The 14453-nt window shown below is 50.5% G+C and overlaps 1 protein-coding gene across 1 annotated transcript in view; it reads left to right on the top strand.

The window, feature by feature from the left end:
• Positions 1-14453, top strand: part of CAD (carbamoyl-phosphate synthetase 2, aspartate transcarbamylase, and dihydroorotase) — a 171245-nt gene that overhangs the window by 19818 nt on the left and 136974 nt on the right. Inside the window, 2 exon segments of the mRNA XM_075341406.1 lie at positions 2095-2234; positions 14321-14450. Coding sequence (XP_075197521.1) covers positions 2095-2234; positions 14321-14450 — 270 coding nt within the window.

The following is a 14453-nucleotide window of genomic DNA, read 5'->3' as shown; positions in this document are numbered from 1 at the left end:
TGTTGTCAGCTCCTGTAATGGTGCGTGGATCGGCCAGTGTCTGCTGTGTGACCCGGTGTCCTCACCATACAGGTGTTGTTGGCTCCTGTAATGGTGCGTGGATCGGCCAGTGTCTGCTGTGTGACCCGGCGTCCTCACCATACAGGTGTTGTCAGCTCCTGTAATGGTGCGTGGATCGGCCAGTGTCTGCCGTGTGACCCGGCGTCCTCACCATACGGGTGTTGTCAGCTCCTGTAATGGTGCGTGGATCGGCCAGTGTCTGCCGTGTGACCCGGCGTCCTCACCATACGGGTGTTGTCAGCTCCTGTAATGGTGCGTGGATCGGCCAGTGTCTGATGTGTGACCCGGTGTCCTCACCATACGGGTGTTATCAGCTCCTGTAATGGTGCGCGGATCGGCCAGTGTCTGATGTGTGACCCGGCGTCCTCACCATACGGGTGTTGTCAGCTCCTGTAATGGTGCGCGGATCGGCCAGTGTCTGCTGTGTGACCCGGTGTCCTCACCATACAGGTGTTGTTGGCTCCTGTAATGGTGCGTGGATCGGCCAGTGTCTGCTGTGTGACCCGGTGTCCTCACCATACGGGTGTTGTTGGCTCCTGTGATGGTGCGCGGATCGGCCAGTGTCTGCTGTGTGACCCGGCGTCCTCACCATACGGGTGTTGTCAGCTCCTGTAATGGTGCGCGGATCGGCCAGTGTCTGCAGTGTGACCCGGTGTCCTCACCATACAGGTGTTGTTGGCTCCTGTAATGGTGCGTGGATCGGCCAGTGTCTGCTGTGTGACCCGGTGTCCTCACCATACGGGTGTTATCAGCTCCTGTAATGGTGCGTGGATCGGCCAGTGTCTGCTGTGTGACCCGGTGTCCTCACCATACAGGTGTTGTTGGCTCCTGTAATGGTGCGTGGATCGGCCAGTGTCTGCTGTGTGACCCGGCGTCCTCACCATACGGGTGTTGTCAGCTCCTGTAATGGTGCGCGGATCGGCCAGTGTCTGATGTGTGACCCGGTGTCCTCACCATACAGGTGTTGTTGGCTCCTGTAATGGTGCGTGGATCGGCCAGTGTCTGCTGTGTGACCCGGCGTCCTCACCATACGGGTGTTGTCAGCTCCTGTAATGGTGCGCGGATCGGCCAGTGTCTGATGTGTGACCCGGTGTCCTCACCATACAGGTGTTGTTGGCTCCTGTAATGGTGCGTGGATCGGCCAGTGTCTGCTGTGTGACCCGGTGTCCTCACCATACGGGTGTTATCAGCTCCTGTAATGGTGCGCGGATCGGCCAGTGTCTGATGTGTGACTCGGTGTCCTCACCATACGGGTGTTATCAGCTCCTGTAATGGTGCGTGGATCGGCCAGTGTCTGCTGTGTGACCCGGTGTCCTCACCATATGGGTGTTATCAGCTCCTGTAATGGTGCGTGGATCGGCCAGTGTCTGCTGTGTGACCCGGCGTCCTCACCATACGGGTGTTATCAGCTCCTGTAATGGTGCGTGGATCGGCCAGTGTCTGCTGTGTGACCCGGCGTCCTCACCATACGGGTGTTGTTGGCTCCTGTGATGGTGCGCAGATCGGCCAGTGTCTGATGTGTGACCCGGCGTCCTCACCATACGGGTGTTATCAGCTCATGTAATGGTGTGTGGACCGGCCAGTGTCTGCTGTGTGACCCGGCGTCCTCACCATACGGGTGTTATCAGCTCCTGTAATGGTGCGTGGATCGGCCAGTGTCTGCTGTGTGACCCGGCGTCCTCACCATACGGGTGTTATCAGCTCCTGTAATGGTGTGTGGACCGGCCAGTGTCTGCTGTGTGACCTGGCGTCCTCACCATACGGGTGTTGTCAGCTCCTGTAATGGTGCGTGGATCGGTCAGTGTCTGCTGTGGGACCCTTCTGTACGGTCCATTACAGATTGTAGGGGTTCAGGGCCGGTGACCCATGTCGGGGCATCTATGATGACTGGGCCCCTGACTGGTGCTGGGGTGTAATCTAGTGGGGCCCAATGTGGGGTGAGACTGTCTACGGTTGGCACGTGTCACTGATATAAGGGGGGGGTCGCTGGTGCCCGCCGTATTTGATCATTCTGTTATCTGTTCTTCCCTTCAGTGTTCCAGACAGGCATGGTGGGCTACCCTGAGGCCCTGACGGACCCCTCTTATAAGTCTCAAATCCTCGTGCTCACGTACCCTCTGGTCGGTAACTATGGCGTCCCTCAGGATGAGCTGGATGAGTTCGGGCTTAGTAAGGTGAGAAGTCCTGCCGAGATGTGGCAGTGATGCGGCCGTCCATTGATGAGTTGTGTGAGCCCATGGCGGGCGCTTCCTGCTATTACTGATGTTACATTTAGTGACCGGCCACATTCTAACGAGGCTCCATGAGCCGGGTGTTATGATCCGGAACCATGGAAGACCACCATAAATCATTGGTAAAAGGTGACAAGAGCATTGGCAACTAATCTGGCTGCCATCCCCTTACTAACCATCACAACTAGAAGTAGCCGAGGGGTGAACTAACATCCTGTGCACCGCGAACCCAGCCGGAGAACTAACTATCCTAAAGGAAGGAAAGATGAATAACTCTCTGCCTCAGAAAATAGACAAGAATAGCAAGCCCCCCCACATTCAAAGACTGCGGTGATATAGGAACAACACAATACACAGATAGATGATAGGATTAGCAAAAGGTGAGGCCCCCACTGACTAAAATAGGAAAGGACAGGAAAGGGACTGATGGTAGCCAGAGAAAAACCCTGCAAAATACCAACTTCTTGATAGTACAAAAAAGCCCTCAGATCACTAGATCTGAACTCCGTCCTATACCAGGCTCTCTTGTCATACCAATGAACAGAAAACAGGAACCATTACAAATTAAAGAAGCAACAAACACATGGACTAATAGGAGCAATACGCCAAACATAGCTGCAGGGAGCTTCCCAGCTAAGCAGTGAGAGGGAAGATCTCTGCATGCAAATGAACTGACAATAACCACAGCAAATGACAAACTCAGATAAGAGCAAAAAGAACCAAACAACAAATAAAGAGCCAAGCACTTATCTGGGGTAGATGTGGTCTTGAGCAGGATGAAGCAGGCTGGTGAACAAAGAACAACTGACATCCGCCATAGCCTGCCAGCAGACCAGGGTTTAAATAGGCAGAGAGTTAGCAATGGAAACGCCCATTGCTCAACACACCTGGTCTCTGTCCAAACCATTCCTGGCCACAAGAGGGAGCCTCACAGCAGCAAAAGCATAACTGACATTCACAACAGTACCCCCCCTTGAGGAGAGGTCACCGAGCCCTCACCCACGCCACCGGGTCGCTCGGGATGAGCATGATGGAAGGCGTGAACCAACCTGTCCGCATGAATGTCAGAAGCCACAACCCAAGAGTTATCCTCCTGCCCATAACCCTTCCATTTCACAAGGTACTGAAGCTTTCACCTACTGCGACGGGAATCCAGAATTTTTTCAACCTCATACTCCAGATCCCCTTGTACCAAAACAGGGTCAGGAGGCGCTGCTGCAGGAACCGTTGGCTCCACATGTTTCTTCAACAAGGACTTATGGTAGACATTGTGAATCTTAAATGAGACAGGCAGAGTCAAACGGAAAGATACAGGGTTGATAATCTCCGAAATCTTATAAGGTCCAATAAATCTGGGCTTAAATTTAGGAGATTGAACTCTCCTAGGAATATTTTTAGAGGACAACCACACTATGTCCCCCACTTTAAACCGGGGACCAACAGTCCGACGCCGGTTGGCAAATTTTTGGGCAGATTCCTGGGATTGAAACAATTTATCCACTACCTGCTCCCAAATCTGCTGCATTCTGTTTACCACCGACTCCACCCCCGGACAGTCAGATGCCTCAAGCTGCCCCGAGAGGAACCTGGGGTGATACCCAAAATTGCAGAAAAATGGCGACACCAATGTGGTAGAGCTAGCCCTATTGTTAAGGGCAAATTCAGCCAAAGGCAAAAAGGAAACCCAGTCATCCTGATCCGCAGAAACAAAACACTGTAAATAGGTCTCCAGGGTCTGGTTAGCCCTTTCAGTCTGACCGTTTGGGGATGAAACGCCGAGGAGAAAGACAGCTGAACACCCAATTTGGAGCAAAAAATCCTCCAAAACCTGGATACAAACTGCACCCCTCTGTCAGAAACAATGTTTTCGGGAATACCATGCAAACAAACAACATAGTGGAAAAACAAAGGCACCAACTCTGATGAAGACGGCAACTTAGATAAGGGAACCAAGTGGACCATCTTGGAGAATCTGTCACAGATCACCCAAATCACAGTCATTTTCTGAGAGACGGGAAGCTCTGAAATAAAATCCATAGAGATGTGCGTCCAAGGTCTCTTAGGTACCGGCAAAGGCAATAATAGCCCACTAGAACGTGAACAACAGGGCTTGGACCTAGAACAAACTCCACACGACTGCACAAAACTACGGAGGGAAGGCCACCAAAAAGAGCGGCTCACAAGATCCCGAGTACCAAAAATGCCAAGATGACCTGCCAAAACAGAGCAATGAACCTCAGAGACAACTCGGTCTCTCCATTGGTCCAGGACAAACAGTTTCCCCGTAGGACATCTCTCAGGTTTATCCCCCTGAAATTCCGCCAGTGCCAACCGCAGATCAGGCGAAATGGCCGAGAGAACTATACCATCAGTCAGGACAGTAGACGGCTCGACAGCCTCCAAAGAGTCAGCGCAGAAACTCCTGGAAAGGGCATCGGCCTTAACATTCTTGGTGCCTGGTGTGACGGGGGTGTACAAGAGAGCAAAGGATGGACGAGGCCGAGGAACGATCCAACAGGTTTATTCACAAGAACACTGGAACAGCACACGATAAGTCCACGTAAAACAGATTCGGGGGCCCTTCCCGACAATCCTCGGACCGCATAACAAAGCAATCGTCCTTACAGTAGTCCAAAGAGTTCCACACAATCCCACGGGCCGCCACACAGGCCTAGCTCCGTCCGTGTCCACAGCCACCCAGGCTGGGGCTCCTGCTCTCTTCAAGTTTCAGCTCACTCTGAAGTTACAAAAAGGGAAATGCATTGTCTGGGCTGCTTGACCAGCCCACCATGTTTGTTCAGGGGGTAGGGGTCACACATCCTATCATCAATGGTTTGGTCCATCACAGGGCTCCAATATGTCTGCCAGCCACAGTAGATGAAGGGATCCCCTGCTGTGCAGAGCAATGACTATTCCTTCACTGGCCAATGCAATTACAGATTAGATACACAACTCTGGAAAGAAGAGGACAGGCTATTTACATAATCACATTAGATGCCAAGACTGCAATTGTATGAGAGAGACACATTGAGACCAGTAGCTCCCCCAAGAAAATACATGAATTACAACTAATACAACCAGGGAAATATACATATCATGACATAGTATCACAGCATATACAGTGAGAGGGTAAATTACATCTTCACAATCCCTCCCCCTCCCAACTTGTGTACGTACTAGGGACCTCTACAGGTCACTGGTTAAGTACACACAGGCAGAGCGTTACTTACATGTGGCTTCATGCAGCCACGAATTGGCATCGTAGCTCTCCCACATCATTGCCCAGGAGAACAGCTGCAGGCAGACCACCCATCACCCCAACCACACATCGCCTGACCCCAAAACCAAAGTTCAGATCCACAGTGGCTGTGGGAATAGTCCTCCATTGTCCACCAGCCAGTTCAATAACAATCCCAGGTCCTCTATGGATTGCCTCAGGCCGAACCACTCGGGGATCAGCCAGTGTGAGGAAAGCACCCGAGTCACAAAATCCAACAAGTCTCTGTCCATCCAGCACAACCTCCTGCAAGTGCTTACCTCGATGAGCAGAAGTCGTCATAACTGCGGGTCGCACCCCGTAAACTCCTGGTGGTGCAACATGGGGGGCTGAGTCACTAGGCCAGTCCTCACATAACGGTGCCACATCTTCCTCCATGGCACTGGGCTGTAAATAATTAACAATCCGATTGGGCGCAGGATCAGTCCTCATTTGAACAGCTGGGCAGGAGACTTGCCGATGCCCTGGCTGTCCACATTGATAGCATCTGAGCTGGGTCTCCCTCCATCCAAGGCGTCCTCTTGGGTAAGGGGTAGGGGAACTTGGAGGCCGGCTCCCACCTGAAGGTGCTGTAGGGGTTTGAGGATGATTCCTCCATGGCCTGGCTGGGCATGAGGCCTGCAAATGCCCGGGATGCCTACAAACATAACACCTGCGCTCTGTTACTTCCTCTCCCCGGCGTATTCCAGAAAGTGCAGTAGAAGCAACTGGAGGCACATTAACACGGGTATCAACATGTGGTGGCTTAGAGGAACGGGGAACAATGGGGACAGAATAACTGGGGGCATCCGGTGTTGTGGAGCTGTTAGGCGTCTCTCCATCCTCCAACAGAACCCTCCACTGAGGCTTGATGGTGAGAGCCTCATCAGCGAGAGCAGCAGCTTCCTCCACTGTCGCTGGTTTTCTCTCACGCACCCATTCCCGGATCTCAGCGGGGCACTGGGCAAAGAATTATTATTTTAGGATGACCTGCAGGAAGGTCTCCCAAGATAAGGCCTCCTCTGCCTCCAGCCAGCGATTACATATTTGTTTGAGTCTATGAGCATATATCTTAAAAGACACTTCCCCACCACAGGCTAAAGCACGGAACTGAGTCCTGTAAGTGTCTGGGGTCACAGCATAATGTTCTAGAATAGTCTGTTTAATATCCGCATACTCACAGTTCCACCGAGGGTCCATAGCTCTATAGGCTTCAGCAGCTCCCCCCTCTAGGAGCCCAACCAGATGCTGGACACGCTCCCTGTCCGGGACTTCCATTAATCGACACTGATGCTCAAAGTCCTGGAAGAAGCCCTCAATGTCGCCTGCAGCCTCATTAAACGGCTTAAAGTATTTGCGGGACACCCTGGGAAGTTCCCTCATGATGGGTGGTGGGGTTACAGTCTGTCTGGAACCTCTCGCGGCTTCCACAGCGAGCTCCTTATCCAGCAGTGCCATCTCCTCCATCCTGCGCTCCTTCTCTTTAGCTCCACGCATGGCCTCCCTCTTATCTTCTATGGTGGCCTCATCTCCAAGCAGTGCCATCTCCTCCTTGTACCACACAACCCATTGACTTTTTTGGGTATTCACCTCCGGCTGCCGTCTTTCTTCCGTTTGCTGTGAGGATCCTTCCTCCATGTCATTTTGCGAACAGACTCCTTCTAGCGCCTCAATCAGCTGCTCCTTGGAGAGTCCTTTGAAACGAACTCCTACTTCACGGGCCATTGTTTGTAGGCTCACCACAGTCCAGTTCTTGTATTCTGAAGTTCTGATTCCAGATGTTAATGGGCCGTTGTCCTCCATTCCTTCTGCTCTGATCCCAGCGCTGCCAACCAGTTTGTGACGGGGGTGTACAAGAGAGCAAAGGATGGACGAGGCCGAGGAACGATCCAACAGGTTTATTCACAAGAACACTGGAACAGCACACGATAAGTCCACGTAAAACAGATTCGGGGGCCCTTCCCGACAATCCTCGGACCGGATAACAAAGCAATCGTCCTTACAGTAGTCCAAAGAGTTCCACACAATCCCACGGGCCGCCACACAGGCCTAGCTTCGTCCGTGTCCACAGCCACCCAGGCTGGGGCTCCTGCTCTCTTCAAGTTTCAGCTCACTCTGAAGTTACAAAAAGGGAAATGCATTGTCTGGGCTGCTTGACCAGCCCACCATGTTTGTTCAGGGGGTAGGGGTCACACATCCTATCATCAATGGTTTGGTCCATCACAGGGCTCCAATATGTCTGCCAGCCACAGTAGATGAAGGGATCCCCTGCTGTGCAGAACAATGACTATTCCTTCACTGGCCAATGCAATTACAGATTAGATACACAACTCTGGAAAGAAGAGGACAGGCTATTTACATAATCACATTAGATGCCAAGACTGCAATTGTATGAGAGAGACACATTGAGACCAGTAGCTCCCCCAAGAAAATACATGAATTACAACTAATACAACCAGGGAAATATACATATCATGACATAGTATCACAGCATATACAGTGAGAGGGTAAATTACATCTTCACACCTGGCAAAAAAGAGACCACAAAATTAAACCGGGTAAAAAACAAAGCCCACCTGGCCTGCCGAGGATACAACCTCTTGGCCGATTCCAGATCGATGAGATTCTTGTGGTCCGTAAGCACCACAACTTGATGTCTAGCCCCCTCCAACCAATGTCAACACTCTTCAAATGCCCACTTCATACCAATAATTCCCGGTTCCCCACATCATAATTCCGTTCAGAAGGAGCAAACTTCGGAGAGAAAAAGGCACAGGGCTTAAGTTTACCCGAAGTAGCGTCTCGTTGAGACAGAACAGCTTCAGCTCCGATCTCTGAGGCATCGATCTCAACCTGAAATGGGCGAGACACATCAGGTTGCTGCAGAACTGGGGCAGAAGTGAATCGCCTTTTAAGCTCCTGGAAGGCCACAATTGCCTCGGGTCCAATGCTCAGCATCAGCTCCCTTCTTGGTCAAATCTGTCAGAGGTTTGACAATGGCAGAAAAATTGGCTATAAATTTACGGTAAAAGTTAGCAAACCCCAAAAACCGCTGCAGGGATTTTAGAGAAGTCGGTTGCACCCAGTCGTAAATAGCCTGAACCTTAACCGGGTCCATTTCGATAGTGGAGGGAGACAAGATGAAGCCCAAAAAGGAAATCCTTTGCACCCCAAAGAGGCACTTTGACCCCTTAACGTACAGTGCATTATCCTTAAGTATCTGAAAAACAGCCCGTACTTGCCCCACATGAGAGTCCCAATCATCAGAAAAAATCAAGATGTCATTCAAATACACAATCAAAAATTTACCAATAAGGTCCCGAAAAATATCATTCATGAAGGTCTGGAAGACGGAGGGTGCATTAGTGAGCCCAAAAGGCATCACTAGGTACTCAAAATGCCCCTCAGGAGTATTAAAAGCTGTCTTCCATTCATCACCCTCCTTAATACGGATGAGATTATACGCACCCTTGAGATCCAGTTTCGTAAACCATTTGGCACTCTGCACTCTAGAGAACAGATCAGACATCAGAGGCAAAGGGTACTGATATTTGACCGTAATTTTATTAAGAAGATGGTAATCAATACAAGGTCTCAACGAACCATCTTTCTTAGCAACAAAGAAGAAGCCGGCACCCAAAGGAGAAGATGAGGGCCGAATGTGCCCCTTCTCCAATGATTCCCTGATGTATGACCGCATGGCATCATGTTCGGGCACAGACAAGTTGAAAATCCGCCCCTTGGGAAATTTACAACCGGGCACCAACTCAATGGCACAGTCACAGTCCCGGTGTGGGGGCCGAGAATCAGATTCCTGGTCATTAAAGACATCACGGAAATCAGACAAGAAAGCCGGAACATCAACTGCCTGAGCAGACGTGGACGACACGGAAAGGTCCTGATGCACACCTTGACAACCCCAACTAGCTACCGACAAGGATCTCCAGTCAAGAACCGGATTATGGGTCTGCAACCACGGAAATCCCAGTACCAAGGTATCCTGTAGATTATGCAATACTAAAAATGTACAAGTTTCCTGATGCGCTAGTGCAACTCTCATAGGCACCTGGGTCCAAAATTGGGGTTTATGTTCTGCCAAAGGGGTAGCATCAATGCCCCTTAAAGGAATAGGAGTTTGCAAAGGAACCATGGGAAAACCACAATCCCTAGCAAACCCAAAATCCATCAAATTGAGCGCTGCCCGAGTCCACAAAGGCCAATGCAGAAAAGGAAGACAATGAGCAAATCAATGTGACAGACAAAAGAACCCACAGTAACAGAAGTAGCCAATCTCCTTTCACGTTTAGGGCAGACAGAGATGTTATGAGAAGCGTCTCCACAATAGAAGCACAGTCTGTTCTTCCGTCTGAACCCCTGCCGACTAGCATGAGAAAGGACCCTATCACACTCCATAGGCTCCAAAGGCTGTTCCACAGGCACAAAACCAGCAGGTATCTTCCTGCGCTCACGTAACCGCCTATCAATCTGAATGGCCAAGGTCATAGAGGCATCAAGACCAGAAGTGACGGGAAATCCCACCATTACATCCTTCACAGCATCCGCAATACCCTTGCGAAAAAGAGCCGCAAGCGCGTCATCATTCCATTTGGTAAGGACCACCCACTTACGAAATTTCTGACAAAACGTTTCTGCAGAATCCAAACCCTGAGTTAAGGACAACAAGACCTTTTCTGCTTGGTCCAGAATATTGGGTTCGTCATATAATAATCCCAAGACCTGAAAAAAGGAGTCCACATCATTGAGAATCGGATCATCAGACGCTAAAGAGAAGGCCCAGTCCTGAGGGTCACCATGCAGTAAGGAGATGACAATCTTAACCTGCTGTACGGGATTCCCTGAGGACTTGGGGCGCAGGTCAAAAAATAATTTACAATTATTCCTGAAGCTCAAAAATCTCGACCTATCTCCCGAAAAAAATTCAGGAACGGGAATCTTAGGCTCTGCAAGGGGAGTCTGTGCAAGATAAGACTCTATACGACGAACCTTAGCATCAAGATGAGCAACACGCTCACCCAATTCATCCATGCTAGAAAAAGAAATCTTCCACAGAACCCAAAGAAGAAGAGGAAAAACACAAAAAAAAAATCTTCAGCAGACCTTTTTTTTTTTTTCTTTTTTTTCTTCTTAAGAGTACCCTTTAAATTTGCTGGCCGGATGTACTGTTATGATCCGGAACCATGGAAGATCACCACAAATCATTGGTAAAAAGTGACAAGAGCATTGGCAACTAATCTGGCCGCCATCCCCTTACTAACCATCACAACTAGAAGTAGCCGAGGGGGGAACTAACATCTTGTGCACCGCGAACCCAGCCGGAGAACTAGCTATCCTAAAGGAAGGAAAGATGAATAAAGGCCCCTTTACACACTGAGACTTTTAGCGATCCCACTAGCGATTCCAACCTGGCCGGGATCGCTACAAAGTCTCTGGTGAGTCTCTGGTGAGCTGTCAAACAGGCAAACCTGGCCAACGACGCAACAGCGATCCGGACCTGCAGAACGACCTAGCTAGTCAAACACTGGAAACGAGTGATGTGTCACAATATCTGTCAATCACTATTCTCTGTCAGTCGGTCTCTCCCTCTCGGTCTCTATTCTCTCTCTGTCGGTCCGTCACTATCTCTATCCCTCTCTCACAGTCTGTCGGTCATTTTCCCCTCCTCTCTCATACTCACCGATCCCCGGCGCGGCACTGCACGGCATTCACACTGCTGCGGCGGCTTTTACTATTTTGAAAAAGCCGGCCGCTCATGAAACGATTTCGTATTCCCTACTTTCCCCACCCACAGGCGCCTATGATTGGTTGCAGTGAGACACGCACCCACGCTGAGTGACAGGTGTCTCACTGCACCCAATCACAGCAGCCGGTGGGCGTGTCTATACTGTGCAGTGAAATAAATAATTAAAAAAAACGGCGTGCGGTCCCCCCAATTTTAATACCAGCCAGATAAAGCCATACGGCTGAAGGCTGGTATTCTCAGGATGGGGAGCTCCACATTATGGGGAGCCCCCCACCCTAACAATATCAGTCAGCAGCCGCCCAGAATTGCCGCATACATTATATGCGACAGACTGTACCCGGCTCTTCCCGATTTGCCCTGGTGCGTTGGCAAATCGGGGTAATAAGGAGTTATTGGCAGCCCATAGCTGCCACTAAATCCTAGATTAATCATGTCAGGCGTCTCCCCGAGATTCCTTCCATGATTAATCTGTAAATTACAGTAAATAAACACACACAACTGAAAAAATCATTTATTAGAAATAAAAAACACAAACACATTCCCTCATCAGCAATTTAATCAGCCCCAAAAAGCCCTCCATGACTGGCGTAATCCACGGACCTCCAGCGTCGCATCCAGCTCTGCTGCATGCAGGTGACAGGAGCAGCAGAATACACCGCCGCTCCTGTCACCTCCACGCAGCTAATGAAGGCAATAGCGCGATCAGCTGAGCTGTCACTGAGGTTACCTGGATCCAGCGGTGGCCGCAGCGGTGGCTGCGGGTAACCTCAGTGACACCTCAGCTGATCGCGCTACTCACCTCAGTTGCTGCGTGGAGCTGACCGGAGCGGCGGTGAGTAGCGAGATCAGCTGAGCTGTCACTGAGGTTACCCGCGGCCACCGCTGCGGCCACCGCTGGATCCAGTGACAGCGGGTAACCTCAGTGACAGCTCAGCCGATCGCGTGGCTGTCTTCATTAGCTGCGTGGAGGTGACAGGGGCGGCGGTGTATTCTGCTGCTCCTGTCACCTGCATGCAGCAGAGCTGGAAGCGACGCTGGAGGTCCGTGGATTACGCCGGACAAGGAGGGCTTTTTGGGGCTGATTAAAGTGGTGAACCAGGGAATGTGTTTGCGTTTTTTATTTCTAATAAAGGATTTTTTCAGGTGTGTGTGTTTATTTACTGTAATTTACAGATTAATCATGGAAGGTATCTCGGGGAGACGCCTGACATGATTAAACTAGGATTTAGTGGCAGCTATGGGCTGCCAATAACTCCTTATTACCCCAATTTGCTAACGCACCAGGGCAAATCGGGAAGAGCCGGGTACAGTCCCAGAACTGTCGCATATAATGTATGCGGCAATTCTGGGCGGCTGCTGACTGATATTGTTAGGCTGGGGGGCTCCCCATAACGTGGCGCTCCCCATCCTGAGAATACCAGCCTTCAGCCGTATGGCTTTATCTGGCTGGTATTAAAATTGGGGGGGACCGCACGCCGTTTTTTTTTAATTATTTAATTATTTATTTCACTGCACAGTATAGACACGCCCACCGGCTGCTGTGATTGGGTGCAGTGAGACACCTGTCACTCAGCGTGGGGGCGTGTCTCACTGCAACCAATCATAGGCGCCTGTGGGCGGGGAAATTAGGGAATACGAAATTGTTTAATGAGCGGCCGGCTTTTTCAAAATAGTAAAAGCCGCCGCAGCAGTGTGAATGCCGTGCAGCGCCGCGCCGGGGATCGGTGAGTATGAGAGAGGAGGGGAAAATGACCGACAGACTGTGAGAGAGGGACAGAGATAGTGACCGACAGAGAGAGAATAGAGACCGAGAGGGAGAGACCGACTGACAGAGAATAGTGATTGACAGATATTGTGACACATCACTCGTTTCCAGTGTTTTAAGTCCCCTTTACACACTGAGACTTTGCTGCACAGCGGGAAACAAAGGACCAAAGAATGGTCCTGAACGATTTGTAGCGATCAGCAACTTCACAGCAGGGGCCAGGAGCTGATGTGTTTCACACACTGCAATGTCGCTGGGGAGGTCGCTATTACGTCACAAAACCGGTGACGTTACAGCGATGTCGTTTGAGATGTTGCAGTGTGTAAAGCCACCTTAACTCTCTGCCTGAGAAAATAGACAAGAATAGCAAGCCCCCCACATTCAAAGACTGCGGTGATATAGGAAAACACAATACACAGATAGATGATAGGATTAGCAAAAGGTGAGGCCCTACTGACTAAATAGGACAGGACAGGAAAGGGGCTGATGGTGGCCAGAGTAAAACCCTACAAAAATTCAAGAACCTGATAGTACAAAAATCCCTCAGATCGCTAGATCTGAACGCCATCCTATACCAGGCGCTCTTGTCATACCAATGAACAGAAAGCAGGAATCATTACAAATTCAAGAAGTAACAAACACATGGACTAATAGGCGCAATACTCCAAACATAGCTGCAGGGAGCTTCCCAGCTAAGCAACTGAGAGGGAAGATTCCTGCATGCAAATGAAATGACAATAACCACAGTAAATGACAAACTCAATAAGAGCAAAAAGAACCAAACAACATAATAAAGAGCCAAGCACTTATCTGAGGTAGATGTGGTCTGGAGCAGGATGAAGCAGGCTGGTGAATAAAGAACAACTGACATCCGCCATAGCCTGCCAGCAGACCAGGGTTTAAATAGGCATAGAGTTAGCAATGGAAACGCCCATTGCTCAACACACCTGGTCTCTGACCAAACCATTCCTGGCCACAAGAGGGAGCCTCCCAGCAGCAAAAGCATAACTGACATCCACAACAGCCGGGTGCCATCTGGGCTCCATGGGCCGGGTGTCATCGGGGCTCCATGGGCCGGGTATCATCGGGGCTCCATGGACTCCCTCGTTCGCTGACTGCCCGCACTCCGATGACTGGGTGAGGTGGGCTGTGTCTGCAGCTCGGTACTTTGTGGCGATTCCTAGCAGTGTTATCAGAGGGCCCTGCGGCAATGTTTGCTCTGTATGTAATACTCCTTCTCCTTGCAGTGGTTCGAGTCCGGTCAGATCCACGCTGCCGGCTTCATCGTGGGGGAATGTTCCGAGAAGCCGAGTCACTGGAGCTGCAGCAAATCACTGGATCAATGGCTGAAGGAGCAGGGGATCCCAGGGCTGCAAGGTG

This window comes from Anomaloglossus baeobatrachus, chromosome 3, assembly GCF_048569485.1.
Source record: "Anomaloglossus baeobatrachus isolate aAnoBae1 chromosome 3, aAnoBae1.hap1, whole genome shotgun sequence".
Taxonomy (NCBI): Eukaryota; Metazoa; Chordata; class Amphibia; order Anura; family Aromobatidae; genus Anomaloglossus; species Anomaloglossus baeobatrachus.
The sequence above is the reverse complement of the archived record's forward strand: the minus strand, read 5'-3'. Positions and strand labels throughout refer to the sequence as shown.